This window comes from Lycium ferocissimum, chromosome 5, assembly GCF_029784015.1.
Source record: "Lycium ferocissimum isolate CSIRO_LF1 chromosome 5, AGI_CSIRO_Lferr_CH_V1, whole genome shotgun sequence".
In the NCBI taxonomy this organism is placed as follows: Eukaryota; Viridiplantae; Streptophyta; class Magnoliopsida; order Solanales; family Solanaceae; genus Lycium; species Lycium ferocissimum.
The window spans coordinates 3601971-3621122 of record NC_081346.1 but is presented as its reverse complement, the minus strand read 5'-3'; the positions used below and the strand labels follow the sequence as shown (position 1 = coordinate 3621122).

Genomic DNA, 19152 nt, shown 5'->3' with positions numbered 1-19152 from the left:
TTTAAACCCTTGTTCAACTGATGTAGCGAAACAACGATCTTGTTCTCCAAACACGAGTCATCATCTTCCATTAGTTTTCAGCGGAAAGTATCTCCTTTGTATTTCTTGCACAACAAAAGAAAAACTCCATTAAACAGGAAATTTACTATCCTAAAATTATTATAGAATATTCAAAATAATACAATGGAGTAACTTTGTGCAAGACAAATTTAACAAACAAAAGAGAGAAATCAATGAAAATGAATTCAATGGAAAACATGGAATGAATAGGCAAAGCACTTCCAGAGAGCATTCTTTAGGATAGTGACTTCCTCTCCCCTCCGTCATCTGTGGTCGCCGCGAAGGGTCTCCCCTCCGTCATCTATGGCCACCACAGGAGAATCTGTGCATGAAGATCTCCCATCCCTCATTTCATTGTAAAAAATCCTACAATAATCCCAACTATGACCCCACGAAAAAAAATTCACTCAATCATCAAAATTCGAAGCATTTATTTACAACGTGTATTTACATAAATACCGGCGGTAACGCAGATCAATGCATAATCATCAAATCAACGAGGAATAAGGAGTGATTGATTTAGTTCCTGAGAAGAGCGGTAGGGGACAAGATCAGCAAGGAGCAGACAATTGCGCCAGAAACCGGTAGCAAAAATGCGCCGCATTGGTCCGGCGATCGTGCTGGAGCCAACATCACTTCCCGGCCGGAATTCATGGCTTCTTCTCCTTCTTGTATCTCAGATCTGAGTGTATTTGCTCAATTTTCAGATGAACTTTTACATCTCTGGCCGAAATCCATGGCTTCTTCTCCTTCTTGTATCTCAGATCTGAGTGTATTTTTACATCTCTGGCCGGAATCCATGGCTTTTTGTCCTTCTTGTATCTCATATCTGAGTGTAATTTATTTCTTGTATCTCCAAATCTAAGTGTATTTCAGTGTATTCGTCATTTTTTTAGTGTAAAAATAATGTATATTATTTGGCTAATTGTATTTTTGGGGCAAACTAGATGTAGTTGATCGTATGTGTTGTTTGACTGATCTATATACATATGCATTTGACTGACTGTATTTTAAACTGTGTATTTGAATACACTGACTCGAATACACGAAATAGGTAAAACATAACGTATTGGTATCGTATTTTGAAACGGTGTATTTGAATACTATCAAATACACGGGAAATAGCTATAAGGTAGCTACGAATGTAATTAAGGAAAAAGTAGCTACTATTGGTTAGAAGCCTAGAAACTATAACTATTTATGTAAGTTACCCTAAAATATATTACTATTAGGATTACGTAAGCTTTTTACTAAATTGCAAAGAGAAAAATGGCCAAATGAGCCCGCAACGTTTTACCGAAATCCCAACTACACACCTTATCTTTGTGGGGGTTCTATTACCCCCGTGGACATTTTCAAAGTGGAATTATTTACTCCCTGAAATGCTACACCCAAAACTGGAGTATGCGGTGACATACACGCGCCAACCAACATTTAACACGTGTATTTTTCATTTAAATCTGTTTTCTTTTAATTACTTTTTCCTTCCTTCTTGTTCTTTCCATCACCTTCCACCATTAAACAATTTCAAAGCTCCAAATGGAAGAAAAATTAGAAACCTGTAATTCAAAAGCTACCAAATCAACATAAAGATACGAACTATTGTTTCATTTTAAATCAAAGATTAGTATGCAATTATTAGCTATCAGAAAAAGGTATGAAATTCTTACCCGAAAAGATGAAATCTTTGCAATAGCTTAAATTAGATAATGTGATGTGGGTGTCAAGGATTAACAGTAAAAAAAAGGGAAAGAAATCATAATTTCAAGAAAAAGCATAGGAAAAAAGAACGCCGTTGTTGTTGTCTTATTATTGTCTTGCCGAAGTTGAAAAGGAAGATGGTGGAGGTCGCCGGATTTTCAATGAAAATCCTTATATATTTGTATGATATCTCTAACTTTAATTTGAAAAATATGCAATGGCCCTTCCCGATTTCACGATCGTTGTTGCCGACTCTCTCGCCATCGGCGCCGCCACCACTGACCACATCCTCTCAAAATTCCACATTGCTCTTAAGAAATCCAAAATGTGAAATCTAGAGTTTGAAAAATGCGTTTGAAGGGTCGTGGTTCCAACGGGCAGATCTGGAGAAAGATCGGTGGTGATGGTCATGGAGCAGGTTTGGAGGACTGAGGTGGTGTCACCGGTTATAATGGTGGCGGCGAGGTGATGAAGAGAGAGAGAGAAAGAAAACTAAACAAAAAATATATTTGGTTAATAGAAAAATAATTTCTTAACATTTTTTGGCTTCTCATTCTCTTTGGGAGAGTGGGATATACTCTCTCTGTCACATCAGCGCTCAAGGAGCAATATATTTCATTCTAGGTATTTCAGGGAGGGTAATAGGTCCCCCGCAAAAATAAAGTATATAGTTGGAATTTCGGTCAAACGTTGGGGGCTCATTTGACCATTTTCTCAATTGCAAATTAGGCACCACCTTATGGACCCATTAGATCCAAGATATCTTCTTTTTCCAGTGATCGAAGAGATAAGCTAATGATTGTAATTTTGTGGCCACTACAGATGATGATAAGAATCTTTCCTCATAAATAGATAACCTATGCATGGAAAAGAGAGAGCGCGCGACAGAGAGTGAAAAGAAATGGATATTGAGGTTGTGTTTGGTATTCTGCAAAAAGACTGGTTAAAATATTTTGAAAAATATGTTTTCCAAGAAAATAAGTTACTTAAAGATTATGAAAATGATTTTCCTCATTGGAATAGGAAAAACAAGTTCGCGAATATTTAAGCTCATGATCTCGTTCCCCTCCACACATGAACTCCCACATCCCGCACGACGGCCTCTCCCCTCCTCCCCCCCCTCCCCCCCCACCTCCGATTCTATAGTACTATTTTCCTATATTACACACACATATATATACATATATAAATGTTCTTGAATAAATATTTTTTTACTTACTTATCAAATACCAGAAAATATAGAAAATCATTATTTAAAAAAAAAAAAAAACATTTTGCTATCGTACAAAACACACCCTGAATCTAACTCAACCCGCCAAAAAAGCGGCTCACGAGTTTAGGCTTGCCCAAGATCCTATATAATGAAATCCATTTCAAATAAACCGGTGTGGCATGTGGGATCTAATAACACCCCATCCACGCCCATGACTGTATCTCTGGAGCGTGAATAATATAATATGAGAGTCCAACATTAGGTAAATTAGGAAAACTGGATGATGTTATAACCTAAGATCTGTTACCATGAGAAGAAACAAACATATTAGACGTAACTTAAACTCAAAAGCTAACTCATGATAAGATGATAATTGTCAAAGACGGGATCTAAATTCAAAGTCCAAGTAATGTGGGATCTAATAACACAGCGAGAGACAGAGCAGGTACAAGGTCATTATAGAGCAATTCGGGGATTAATGTGGAGCATATATGTATTTGTCATGGCCAAAAACAAATTGGAAGAATTGAAATACTAAAGCACGCAATTGATTGTTTAAGTTATGTTTTAGCTTAGAAGGTAAAATAAGAGGGTCCATGAGCCAAGGATTGAGAAGATTTGCCTCTATATTGTTAGTCTTTACTATTATGGATTTAACAACTTTTTCCCTCAAGAATAGACTTCCTCATAAAATACTGCAATTAGTTTTTCTTAATCAATAAGAGGAGTACTATCTAATGTTGTTCTACTTAACAGCAGCTTTCAAAACTTCCATTGTTTAATAAATTTCACGCTTAGAAAGTGGTAAGTTGTGTAAACGTAAACTTTCAACGATACCGTACGCGTTTAGCAAATATTTTAATTAGACAAATACTAATATTTATTGGATGAAGGAAATGTTTGAATAGTTGAATGGATGAAGGGTCTGTCAAAAGATCGGCTGCAGTAGAGTTTAACTACAACATATTAAGAATATATAAAGCTTTTTATATTATCATTAAGTTGATCATCTATATTTTTTAGATAACTGCTTATAATAAGTGGAATACTTGATAAAAAATTGCAAACAATTACTGTAACAAGTTAAATTATGTTATAATTTTGTTTTATTACTACTATATATAAGTGTCAATATGGGACTTTTGTAGTCCTCACATCATTTTTGACCAATGAGGCTGCTACACATCACAAAGGGCACCATAGAAATTTCAACATTTGTGCTTAATTACACCTGGCTGCATGCTCCAATTGGCTTTTCTACCTATTCTCATTTTTGTGCTTTGCTCATTTTCTTAAGATATTGTTGTCTAACCCTTTACTATTGAAGTACAGTGTACTTATTTAAGGATTTTGCCCCTTATTTGATTATATTTTATATTGTTTGTTCTTTTGGTAAAATTTAAACTTTGAAGCCAAATTATTTTCTTTTCTAGCTGAAGGGGTGTGTTTGGTATGAAGAAAAATATTTTCTAATTTTCTCATGTTTTGTTGGTTTTTTGGAAAGCATTTTCTCTTGAAAATAAGTTTCTTAAAAATAAGGAAGATGATTTTCCTAATGGGAGTAGAAAAAACAAGTTTCATAAATTAGCATTTTAAGCTTGTTCTCTCCTTCTCACCTTTCAATGTCCCTAACCCCCATCCCTACATCACCCTCGGACCCAGCTCTCCACCCCACCCCATATGTATAATGTTTTCCTAAATATTTCTGGGATTATATCTTTTTGCTTACTTATCAATAATAAAATAAATAAAAAATCACTTATCTTCCACCGCTCTATATTGTGTGTATTTATCTCATCCACCGTTATTGTTACTTTACATATTTTTAATTAGTATTTATCTCATCCAACATACGTTAATTTGTTGATGCACCTTACATCATGTTTTTCAACAAAACGCAAAACGCGGGATTTAAAGAAAATCAAAACCTTACTCTTTATGGGTTTAATTAGGAAAATGGTACAAAATATTTAAAATCAATTAATTAAGGTATTTTTATGGATACGATTTTTCTTCAAAAGAACATTTATTTTAATTCTGACTTTGGCTTAAACTTTAATTTCTTTGCATGCACAAGCCATTTTCTTATAGCTTTTTCTCTTTTTCTACAAAAAGTAGAATTTTTATTAAATATTTTTTTTTCCACAAAAAGAGGTTAGTGCAATGACTTTTAGTAGATTAGTGTATAAAATATTTATCAAGAAATTAATTAAAGTAATATTTTACATCTTTTAAAGAAAAAATACAAGACAGAACCTTAATAATTTTCCTTTAAAATTTGTTTTGTGCAATTACATTGGGGGTTGAAGAATTATATAGATATTATAAAAAATGATCTATTTCTCTATCTATAGCTAAACCCTAAATCACATGCCCACAAATGAAAATTAATAGATATATAAAAATCTATTTCTCTTGCAATTATTATACTTTATCGTGTTAGTTTATATAATATCGAATCACTTGTGTCTCTCTAGTATTTGTTAATTTTCTTGCTAAAATTGCTTCCTCATAAATAATTTTTTCTTTAAAACTTATCTAATTATTTGACTAAGAGACTTTATAATTATGAAAAATTGTAAGCAAAACATGATTTATGTGCAACTACAATAAAAAGATATAACATATATTATACTTTTATAATTTAACGAAAATTAGTTTTACATCTTGAGCCTCCTGCAACTAGTTATACTTATTACTACTATATATAAGGGAGAATCCTCATTTTTTGTAGTCCTCACATGAATTTTTTTTATCCTTTTTTACCCCTACTTGAAATTTTTATGACTTTATAAATTGTGAACACATTTTGATAAATTTTAAGAACTTTTAGGACTTTTTTTATGCCACTAAAAAAGATGATGTCATGAAAAATGTTATAGTGGCCCCCACAAAGCATACTCATACATATTTGAGTCTTTTATGTGAAAATATTATTAAACTTGTTTCAATATATCATTGTTAAATACTTTTAAAATTAATCAAAAATGTAAATAATAGCCCTTCCGTCTCAATCGAAAAATAAATTCCCAAGTATGGTAGTTAATTAATCAAATTTTATGTAAGCGCACTTATAACATAGAATTAGCTAATAAATTACTATATTAAAAGAGGAACTATAAGATATCTAAAAATGGTTGAAAAACATTGTATTTAAAGAAATATAATTTGATCTCGATACTGTAATAATACTAGACAATTGCAAAAAGTATATTTTTTTACTTTTTTTTACTATTAAAATATTTTGTAAAAAATCGGACAATATATTTTATATAATTTAGGAGTAATAATTTTTTTCATATTGAACTTAACTATTGTCTTAAAAAATAACATATGAATTATCCGTTATTTTGCAAAATATGTTTTGGTAAAAAATAAATTGGCCAATATGAGTTCAATTCAAAGAAATCAAAAGAAATTAATTTAACATTTGAAAAACTCAATTTTGATCATCCGGGACTTAGTCTCAAAAAATTAAATTAGAAGAGCGTTTAATTATCGATTTTTTCAAAAAAAAAATCTAATATATAAACTAAGAAAAATATTTTCATTTAATATACGTTTTTAAACTTTAATATTTTAGAAGTCTTTCGAAAATATCAAACTGATGTTACAAGAATAAAGAACCAAGAGGAGAAAAAATTTAAAAAATATCTACAAATTAAATTTTTTAATATCGATTTGGGTGGGAATTAGAATACTTCAAGTCAGTACTATACTGTATATAACACGGATAGCAAAAATTTGTCATCCTCACATGGGGCTAATTAGGAATTTTAAGTCTCTGATTAACACGTAGCTGCTGTACTTGAACTTTTCCTTGCATTGCATTTTCTGAAGACCATCAAATGGACCTTTATAGTTGGTGGATTTGGCTACTTTGTAAGAATGTCTTCTCTTGCAGTGGGTCCCACATCAATTCAACTTTTGCAGGTTAGTCATTACCCCTGCTTTTCATCTTATTTACTTCAATTACCTAGTATATTTTTGCAAATAACATCATCTTTACATGCCTTTCGACGAGGCTTAAATTTCTATTCCTAAAGCATTCTTGATCTAAATATAGCATAATTATTACATTTTAAAGCTTAAAAATGATTCTAACCCTTCACAAATGTGTTGTAGTCTTATTTTTTATCTACTCATGTATAAGTTTACTCGGGACTTGGGAGTATGTAGTGTTTATAATTTTTATAATTAGTAAAATATAAATGATTTTTACATAATTATAAAGGTATTAATAATTTTTTTAAATTTATTTTTGTTGAGATAAGTGAATTTTTGCATAACCGAGAACCCATAAGGATAGTTTAGTGAAAACACTTTTTACTTTCCAGAGGTGACTGATTTCTTAAGGGGTGTGCTCAAGCTAAAAATACCTACAATATGGACCGTAGGGGTACCTTATAGATTAATTTAGGTAACTGCGAGCAAAGTTTTCTTTTTTAACTGAAGCCTTTATTAGGTCTTTCTTTACATTTAAACATATCCCATGTCATATATTCCTCTCCATATTATTATCTCTATTTGTTTTAAATCTCCAAAATTTTACTTCTTTAATAAGCTCATAAATGCTTACAAATATAAAAAGTAAAAATGGTATCATATAATGTTGAAAATAAAAGCAGTGTTATCAATTAGATCAAATTGTCTTTAAAACCTCTTGTTTGGTCAACTAAGAGTTAATCTTTTTAAGCTTAAAATATATATAAAGAAAAATTGATTCTTAAGGTTCATTTTATTGAATTTAAGTTATATTTTGAATTTTGTTTAATATTAAGGTTAAAACCCCCATTTAATTGGCATCAAGCCTTGACATATAAAATTGAGTGAAAAATTAATAAATATCAAAAGAAGACTACCCTATTAATAAAAGTAAAAAATCACATGCTCACAAATTCATAAACATACAAAAGTATTTTTCAATTTATGATCTTCGCCGAGTTGTAATTTTCATACTTTATGATATTAATTTATAGAATATGAACTCACTCGTGTCTCTTTGATATTTGATAATTTTCCTACTAAACTTGTTTCCTCATAGATAAATCTTTCTTCTAAGATTATTCAAATATGTCGAAGAAACTTCAATAATTATGAAACTTATCAACAAGATATGATTAACTTACACTTTCATTAAATTAATTATGTAGTAGAAGAATGTGACATAAATGATGCTTATTTCATAAAAATTACGTACTATTTTTGAAGAAATTGCACGGTTTGCCTTTCATATGGACCGGTCTCTAATTAATTTTTGCCCTTCAAATGGGATGATCTTTAATATTTGCCTTTTAGCAATCGAACTTATGTCTAATAGCATAACTTGTGGAATATTATAATTCAACAATATAAATTTACGCTCCGCCGAAAAATGTTATTTATAATGAGGGTAAAAATTAAAGACCATCACAAAATAAGGGCAAAAGTGTAAATATATATTTTGTGCCCGGCCCTCCGGTAACTGGTCAGTATAAATAAAGTTAAATCCGACCATACTAAAGTATCTGACACTTTTTAACAACTACTATATAAGCTTAAGGAGACGACAAGTAAAATAAAGCAGAATATCCTTTTAAGTGTAATCCCAAATTAAAATATTAGCGGTTCATAAGCATAAACCAGTCCAAGTAAAAGAAAGAAGAGAAAAGACGCTGATTGCGATTAATGAAGTATATGATTACTCAATTATAGGAAAATCGTGGTCCCTCAATCTATACTAGTTGGGGTTTACCGACAGCTTAATCCGTGCAGGATGATATAATACCACAATTAAGTTCTCTTCTTTTGCGCTAGTAATGACGTCACCCAAAAATTAAAGTTAATATATCATCCATCAACTTGACAGTAACTTGAACTATGTGTTCGATCACATAACTGCAAGTCTACAATCATAACTGTTGGATGAAATTAATTTCTCATATAGTCAGGCATTTAATACTTATTATTATCTTAGAAAATTTCTTTTTTTTTTTGGCCAAAAAAATTGAAATCAAGAAGAAATGTGACTTTACAAGATAATAACTATTACTAGTTGAGTGATCATATGGGAAATCAAATCCCTGTCAGATGAGAATGAGTGAGCTTTAAACGTTGTTATAGTTTCTTCCTTTTTGCTCTATTCGATAACAAAATTGTGAAAGATTTGTGATGGTCTTATCAGAATTTATCAACGTGTCAAATTTTTGACGAACTCTTAGTCACAAATTTTATTTTGTATCGTAATATGTTGTGCACAATTTTTTTTGTTGTAAAGTGGGGCATGATATCAACTTATTGTTAGAATTTCCATAACCTCTTTTATTTGTAATTGTCAAACAAAGGGTTTAGTTAATAGTACTTTAAAAATTGGTAGACATGCGTGTTGGGACCGAGCAGACATGTAGACATATATTACCGGAGAGTAACACAGTCAAAGGAGAACCCAAGTGTAAGTAAACAAAAGCAATTAAATGTGACCATGCCGTATTAATGTAAAAGCTTATAACTTGTATCGGGTGTATATGCCACACAAATAGATATATGATATGAATTCGTACATATACTTTTATCACTTAACCATGATTAAGTAATGCATATTTTCACTATTAAATCACTAACTATAAAGAGTTAAATTGATTTGATGTAAATATTCGGTGAAGAATTATTTACCCTGTGGGAAATACTGCTCTGAGATCAAAACAAACATTAGTAGCCTCCTTTCGTAAAGTTCGGAACGATAGAAGCTTTCATGGCTCCTTCCGGAAAGGGATCGTAATGTGAGCGAATTTGAAGACTTCCGTCGAAGGCACTTTCGAACTGGCATATCTGGCAAACAACAATGCAGTAACTTTTTTCTTGAACGATATGCTCGTTGGCAAACAAAGATGTATGGCATTATATTACCCACAGATTGATTCAACTTCCTCTCTACTGTAGTATTACTTATGTGGCAAAAACATACTACATTAATTTCATATCGTCCAAGGACGTACGTTAGCCTCAATTTGTAGTACATTAGCCTAAAATATAATGTTGTAAAGCCAAAACACAAAAGCAAAATGCCCCAACCTAATCACGTCCATACCACGTGAAGTGCCTATGCAACAAGGTGGTTATTTCATTCATGTGTCCTTGTATATATCCTCCTTTTGCACATGCCCCATCCATGATATGATTGTCCCAATAAATGAGTAATGATCATAACATTGACGCTCTTATTAACGATATAATTTGTTCTCTTTATGTTGTGTGACCATCACCACCACACAATTTATAGCCGGGATAACAAAAAGAGATTTATAAAGAATTTTGTAAAGCTCTTATCTAACGTAGAAAAGAAAAAGTTAATGGAGACAAAAGCACACCAATCAAACAAAAAAAACTATAAATTGACAAATTAGTGATTGCTTAAAGAAAATTATATGTTTGATTAAGAATAGATATTTGCCCCACCAGTGTAAGATGGGACAAAAGACACAAAATCTAACCGTGAAATATCAAAATTGACATTACTGCTTGTCGTAGAAATGATCAAAATAGAAAAGTATAAATGGCAAAAAATTGCAATAGTTTGACGACAAAAATACCCTTGCAAATGCTTCCAATAAAGTAGTCATCTTCTGCCCTTTCTACATCAATCACGGAACAGGTGCAGTACAAGTCTTAACAAGTTCTTGAGTTTCATAGTCACCAGAGAATTGCAAAGATATATGATTTCTCCAATACCGAAAGGGCAAACTACAGAAATTATATGGAAGGGTATTACTGTCAGTTTAATAGGCCAACAGGAAAGGGGAATTTGGTTGTAAGATGTGGGACTTGTAGAAGGCATTATCTTGTAGGATTAAAAGATTAGGACCTAGTAGAGAAGTGATGACGTTGATGTTTTTCTGCTGAGGACAAGACAAAGGCACATGAAATAGAGAGGGATAGACTCTGCCGTTTCATGGAGGAAGGAGCGTAATACTCCACCCATCACTAGCAATTGCATAAAGTATCCCGTGTCAGGGGAAGAGCCGCACTTCAAAGGGTGTGATGTAGACAGTCTACCCTAATGCAAATATTAATGGCTGCTTCCATGATGAGCACTTAGAACTCGAAAGAAATTCGTCGGAAAATTTGCGTTTGACAAATCTTAAATCGGCGCAAGAAAGAAAAGTTAGGATCTATATAAGGCAAGATCAGAAATTGAATCGTTGGGGCGCTGATGTATTAAATTAAACCTAACTATCGAACAAAATTGTGAAGTGTGAAGTTTCAAAGGTGTGATCATCATAAATGACTTGGCCATTTGGCCAGGATTACTAGTAGTATCAAGTCGATATCTCGTATAATATGGTGGTGCGTGGGATGAACCTCAGCAAAAATGCTATACTAAAGAGGAGAAATAATGTGTGCGGAGGCGAGTTTATGAGTTTGAACTTGACACTAAACTCATAGCTTATTTTAGTTATTCGATTCACAATGATATATTTGTACATATTTAATAAATTTCTTAATACAAATATATATAGGATCTAAGCAAAACTTGTTGAATTCATCCAAATATGTACCTAATATCGTAGTTCCATCTCCCGAATGTGTCAGAAAGCATTGAGATGCCTTAACATGGAGTATATTTTATTTATGGATTTTATTTTCCCTAGAGGACAAGATGGGACAAGATGGTCCATTCAACTTTTGTTCTTTCGTTTGTCCAATGATAGTCTATCCCTTACTCGCTTTCATATCTTGTCCCCTTCCTTATATCGACACTAACACTTCCCCCAAACCACTCAAAATTTACAGTCCTTTCATTTTTATATATTTCTTTCTTCCCAGCATTCGTTGTCTCCATCCTCATACATCACCTGTATATATACTCTTGCCATTTCCATCACCTATTCACAACAGATTCCCACTGTTCTTCAATTCTTATCCACTAACTTTCTACAATGCCTTCAATAATCTCAGATGTTCATCAAAAACAACTTGACTTGTACTCAATTAAAGAATTACCCGAATCACATGCATGGAAATCATCATCATTAGATGATTATCCTTCAAGTGATTCGCGTAATGTAGAGTCTATTCCAGTAATCGATCTAAACGACGAGATATTCGCCATGGAAAAAATTGGCCATGCATGCAAAACATGGGGTGCGTTCCAAATCGTAAACCACAACATATCTCAGAGACTACTCAACGATATGAAGGCTGCCGGAAAGGGGCTTTTTTCCCTTCCGATGCAGCAAAAATTAAAAGCCGCTCGTTCAACCGATGGCATCGCTGGCTATGGGGTGGCTCGAATTTCTTCTTTCTTCCCTAAGCTCATGTGGTCCGAAGGGTTCACAATTTTTGGTTCCCCTCTTGAAAATGCCCGCCAACTTTGGCCACATGATTACAAGAAATTTTGGTAATTTAATTTATATCATCCCTCGAATTTTAGTTCTCATGCACGTCAATTTGTGTAGATGAAAATTTATTCAACTTTATAAGTACAGAGATGAATCTAAGATTTAAACTTCTAAACTTTTTACTTGTGACTTTTTACATACGGAGTATATCTCTATGATGCTTGTGTTGAAAATAGTAAGTTTAATTGAACTCGTTCCGCCTCTACAAGTGTTAAGGATAAGGACGTACGATTATTCAAGAACCATAAGAAAGATCAGACAGATGCTACACTGAATAAAATCCAATCCACCTTTTTCTCTTTTGTAGTTTCCTAAGTTCATAAATATCCATTAGTAACTAGCGTAAGTGCGGGCTTACGACTTTTTAAGTCACTTAAAAAGTAAGTAATGCTTATCCTTTTCTTTTTTCGTTTCTTTAATTTTTTTCCTTTTTGAATTTTCAGTGATGTAATTGATGAATACGAAAATGAGATGGAAAAGCTAGCAAGAAGACTGATGTGCCTGATGCTTGGGTCACTTGGAATAACAAAGGACGATGTGAAATGGGCTATAGGCCCAAGAGGAGGATGCTCAGCCCTACAACTAAATTCATACCCGGCTTGTCCGGATCCAGATCGGGCCATGGGTCTTGCTGCACATACGGATTCTACCATATTAACCATCCTACACCAAAACAATACAAGTGGTTTACAAGTATTTAAAGAAGGGAATGGTTGGGTCACGGTTCCTCCACTTTGTGGTGCATTAGTTATCAACGTGGGTGACTTGTTACACATATTGTCAAACGGGTTATACCCGAGTGTTCTACATCGGGCCATAGTGAACCGGACCCGACACCGTCTATCTGTGGCCTATTTATATGGGCCACCATCAGGGGTGAAAATATCACCACTTTCTAAATTGGTAGACCAAAGGAACCCTCCAATGTATAGGCCAGTGACGTGGAGTGAGTATTTGGGCACTAAGGCAAAACATTTTGATAAGGCACTTTCATCGGTTCGGCTTTGTGCTCCTCTTATTGGATTTGCCAATTCTAAAGATCAAAGTGGCGTCCAAGTAGGATAATACAACTAGTACTCAACTTTTTTTTTTTTTTTTTCATTTTGTTTTCTGAAAACACGTAGTAGTATCTTTTAGTGTTCCTTTTTAACCTTTTGGAAGAATTTTTGTTAATATCTTGAGAGAAGTCTTTGTTGTTGTCAGAATTTTATATTGTCAAAACATTTAAGATATATTTACAAATAATCCTCCATAATACAGTAAATAACATGAAGATAAAACAGTAACCTGCTACAACTTAATACAATTAATTGATAATGTAATTGCATGGTTACGACTTACGCGTCCTCATGATATATAGATGGATTGGTAAAAAGGATCAACAAAAACTAGAGCATGAGTTCAGAGATAAATCCATAACTTGAAGTTTATGGTTCCTACAATAATTTCAAGTTAATTATACAAAGATTAAATGAGTTCACAATCAAATATCTATAAAAGTTTAGTAAAGTGTTTATGTATAGGGAAAATACATTAAAACCCCCCCAACATATAGCCAGATTAATTATGATGCACCCAACCTTTGCGGGCGACCTATTACCCCCCCCCGCTTAATTTTTCTCGTATTTTTGTACCATTTTTTGACCGACGCGGCAAAAAAAAAAAAAAATCGTTCACAGATAGACAGTGTTGCACACACTCTCCGCCACATTGGTGCCACGCTGCTGCCACATCACTGACACGTCACTGCCACTTTTTTTTCATTTCATTTTACTTTTATTAATTATATTTACACTAATTAACCTCTAATTAACCATTAAACCATTAATTTTGTCTTCTTCATCACTAAACTCTTCTTCTTCATCACTAAACCCTTCTTCTTCTTCATTTCAAGAAATTCATAATCCATTTTCTTCCTCCATTAGCACACACACATTCAATCCATTTTCTTCCTCCATTAACACACACACACACACATTCAACCCATTTTCTTCCTCCATTAACAACACACATTCAACCCATTTTCTTCAACCCATTTTCTTCCTCCATTAACACACACACATTCAACCCATTTTCTTCCTCCATTAACACACACATTCAATTTAATCATCAATCATAAAGAGCTTATTTTCAAGAAACATTCAACTCATTTTCTTCCTCCATTAAAACCCATTTTCTTCAACCCATTTTCTTCCTCCATTAACACACACACATTCAACCCATTTTCTTCCTCCATTAACGCACACATTCATTTGAAGGCAAATCAAACACCAAAATATTTTTAACCATTTTCTTCAACCCATTTTTAATATTTTTTGTACCTCCTGTTGCTGCTGCTGCTGCGGCGGCGGCGATGTGGCGGCGGCGGCGGTATGGCGGCGGCGGCGGTGGTTGAGGAGAAAGAAGAAGAAAGAGAAAAAGGAGAAAGAAGAAGAAAGAGAAAAATAAATTGCATTTAACAATTGAAATGTGGAAGAGAGGGAGGGAAGTGTCTTCAATGTCTTCTTTCTCAATTTTAAGATCCGAGTTGCAACATTTCATTTTTTTCAATTCACTCGCCATAATTTTTTTTTTTTTTTTTTTTTGCCACGCGCCGAAAATGGTACAAAAATACGTAAAAATTAAGACCGGAGGGTAAGGTCGCCGCAGCAAGGCGCGTCATAATTAATCTCGGGTATACGTTGGGGGGGGTTTTATGTATTTTTCCTTTATGTATATATATGTGTGTATCTAATATATATATATACATATGCATACATATGTATATATATACATATGTATACATATGTATACATATACATATGTATACATATGTATACATATATATAGGTATATATATCTATATATATATATATATATATATATATATATATATATATATATATATATATATATATATATATATATATATCATATATGTGTGTGTGTGTAAAGTATGAGTGAAAACTACTGAATTTCTGTGAAGCCATAAGTTAAAATTTGGATTTGCCCTGCACGAGCTAGCTGATCTACCGACTTGCATGCAGCAGTATAAGTTAAATTACAAAAGTAAGGTAATTAATTCGAGATAGAGTGAGTAGGCATATACTGTACAAGACATTGGACGTGATCGATCGAGGGTTCCCACAGAAATGGGGCGCTTACTAGAGGATAAGTTAAAGATCAATCATATCACTAAAAATAATGAGATGCAAACAAAGAAACAGGCTGTGTTGGTTTTTCTGTCGCGGTGGGTACAGATGAAGAGGGAAATAAGATGAGTGAATATTTTAAGGTAAGAAGACAAAAGAAAAAATAGTATGTTTTTAGCCCCGTTACGAAATCCACACACTAGGACAACGCTGGAAGTACGTAAACATATAGAAATATATGGACAATTAATTCAAAATTAGATTGGATCAAATTAATATCACGACTACAAATCTACAATACGACCGCTGAGGTCAGGGGAAATCAATCTTTCCAAAGTCCTTTGCAAAATGATAGTACTAACCGAGTAGCAAAACAGAAGAAAACAAAAGCCCACTATCGTGAGAACAAGACTTGAAACACCATATAGTGGCCATGTTTGTCAGTTTTCAAAATTAAACGTACTCATCTTGAGAATAGGTAGGACGTACGACTAGCACTTAATTAGCTTCGTGTCTTTCTGTAAACCTGCTGGTGGGTGGACTCATGAGTTAGTGATGGAGTCAGAAATTTTATAAAGGAGTGTCAAAATATAAAAAAATAGACACATGTAAAAAATACAGGAGTCAACATATATTGTGTGTATATATATATAAAAAAATTAAAATTTTGACCAAGTTAAACAGTTCAATTTTCAGATGGGTGTTAATTGACAGCCCTTAGCATAATGTAGCTCCGCCACTACTTGGGGCCATGGGCAAAAGGTACCAGAAGGGGCAGGTTCATCTGGATCGCCTTCGTTGTAAAAATACACATATATAATTACATACAAGATTAAAATTATTTTTCATGTATATATAGTAGATGTTGAATCCTCTTAACTTCTTCATATGTTTATTTTTTTATTATATTTAGAATTATTTTACTGAAAATTCTGACTTCGCCACGAGGCTATTTTCGGAGAGGATGGGAAGCTATAGGTAGGCAGCGCCTTATCCCTCCAACATGCTAGTATGGCTTAGCCCAAATGATTTCCCTCAGTAACCATCTGCCTTTTCTCCACAAATATAATATGCCAAACGGCCACCCAAAAAATACCCATGTCTTCCACTGTCTTCACACATGCAAATTTGACGACTTATTTTGAATTTCTCGTATTGCATAGATCAAAAATATAATTTAAAATAATATAAGATAACGTACAATTTAAGTTGTTTTGGTCATCAATGTGAAATCCTTAATTCCAACCGAGGTCGGATAGGCCAAGTTTTCTCTCCTTCTACTTCTTCATCGTAATTCGTACGATATATATATAGTTAACAGTTTCAATGGGACCTGACTTGCCAAGGTTAGGGCTTAGGAGTGAAGAAAAGACTTTGCCATATATAGAGAGCTTCAAAAGTGATAGCCTGATAGAACCTCACATTATGGGCTCACAGGTCTATAACAAAGCTTACTTAACAATCAAGCTAAAATCTATACATGAAGTGATTCAGGCTCAACGTGAGATCTAATAGATAAGAGGCGCAAGTCATGCTCACCATCTATAATTTTTTATATCTGAGGAATTTAAGATAATGTTAAAGTCCTAGAGTCTTCATTGGACCGAGAGAGTTCTGCTTATTACTGAGCTATGCAGGCTCAATCATTCCCGCCCCTTCTGTGGGATAAAAAATCATGTGTACTAGACTGGAAATATTCAGGTGAAAATAATAGAATAAAACTTATGAGGCTATTGGATGGATGCGGTTGCGAATAATTTAGTGAACTTTCAGTAATTCAAATTGGTTGCCCTTTAGAAAATTATACTATATAATAATTAATCCGCAAAAATGTAAAAGTACCATGGTAAGACAAAAAGGTTGTGATGTCTTTTTAGCCTCAAATTTGATTATTTGGTCAATCAGTTGAATTACTTGAATAAGGTCACAAACAACGTAATTAATTCAATCAGTGTTAATCCTCTGATAATGTGAATAAAGCAATAATGAGATAATTGAAATTACGATGCGAACAAGTTTAAAGTAAATAATTGACAAGTGAAGCCAGAGAGAATGATTCTTATTGATTCTCCTGAGTTAGTTGATGAATATTGCCGAAGAACAATGATGATCATGATCAATCATGTTTACAGAGAATAATCATAAAGTTATGAATAATCAAGTAGTACAATTGTGGGGACGTTAGGGACTTTATATATGGGGTAGTTAACAACAATTATTTTTCGTGATCTCCACCCGTTTCAGCCGTTATAGGTATGGCTAGGATCGTGGGAGTGCTGGGATTAACTGGGATTCTTAGCATCTCATAGCCTGGCCGTTATCTGAGTTATTCTCCATCTTGACACATTGAACCTTTTCATATAGATCGTTTTGGATCTCCATCGTCCGGTGCTAACATAACACATATGGGTAATAACTCTCGGTTGGTCTACTGACATTGACCCATTCAATGGTTGGCTGTGATCTTTTCTACGCTTGCACGTGCTCGGTCAAACAGTCTTTCCTTCCGTCATATTCTCACCAACACAATGTCGTCATATAAAATTGGTAAATTTGCAAGAATTTATGTGATTATATATACGGAGTGATTTACCTATACTACCATTTATTTTAAGTTATCACATCAATGGTTTGCTGAATGAAATTATTTTCAAGTACATTTTAGGTGAATTTGACAAGCTTTCGTTAATCAACGTACTGACAGTTGTTAAGTTCAAATCACCAAATCTCCCACAATTGCTAAGCCTTAAAAATCTCTATAATCGCCTCCTTGCGTCTAAGCAGAAAATTGTAACTAAGGAAAATGGTGATGCTTGCGGGCCTATTCTTAATTTGTGTATATATGAGAAGTGGCAACACGCATACACACACTAAGCAGACAATTGAATTCATATAACGCCTAGCTAGCTAAGAATACAGTCATATACTATCATGACCTATCGTTTTCCCTTTCCAAATCCGTTTGTGTTCCATTATCTGGCCAAAATTAATGAAAAAGTTGTTTGCTAGCTGATCCTACAGAAATCAATAGCTTACAAGATTTCCTAGATAGCGCATTTCGGTTGAAAAGCATCGATTTATTGTTTTATTACATGTTTGAATTAAGACACCTAAGTTTCATCTTTTCTCTTATTTGTCTCCTTTTTCTCTAATTTGAAAATTCCTTTTTGTCTCTTTCAAGGTTTTTGGTATGCAGAGTTGACTAATACAAGGCTGTGGGCTTTGTGACTTTTTGGATGAGCTTTCGAAAGCATGTATTTTTATTTAGAGACAGCCTCTTCACTGATCATTAAGAGTTGCTAAATTTTGTTGTTTATGAAATTTATATGACTTACACATGTTGGATTGAGGTGTTAAGAAGGGAAGGATATTATTGAGGAGAAAATAAACAACAACAGAAAGTACCAGAGATTCGCAGTTGATAATTACTACGAAATTATAAAACTTTAACGGTATAATTCTTAGTATCAATTTTCAGTCCTCCGAATTTAATAGGTTCAATTACTTCAACATATAGCAATTCTACAGAATAAAGTTCTATAAAATAATAAATGTTTTGAAGAAATAAATTCATTTAACTATTTATAAACCAACAAACAGCTTAGGAACAAGAAAAGCCTTTCTTCAATCATTAGATTATATAGTTTGTGGCGTAAGTTATACCATCAAA

General features: G+C 33.3%; 1 protein-coding gene across 1 annotated transcript; it reads left to right on the top strand.

Moving 5' to 3' along the window:
• The first annotated feature begins 11736 nt into the window (after nucleotides 1–11736).
• LOC132055492 (gibberellin 3-beta-dioxygenase 1-like) lies at nucleotides 11737–13537 on the top strand. Its single transcript, XM_059447346.1, has 2 exons — nucleotides 11737–12350; nucleotides 12795–13537. Exons 1-2 carry the CDS (start codon nucleotides 11890–11892, stop codon nucleotides 13414–13416), a joined length of 1083 nt encoding a protein of 360 aa, XP_059303329.1. The 5' UTR covers nucleotides 11737–11889; the 3' UTR covers nucleotides 13417–13537.
• The last annotated feature ends 5615 nt before the right edge of the window (nucleotides 13538–19152 follow it).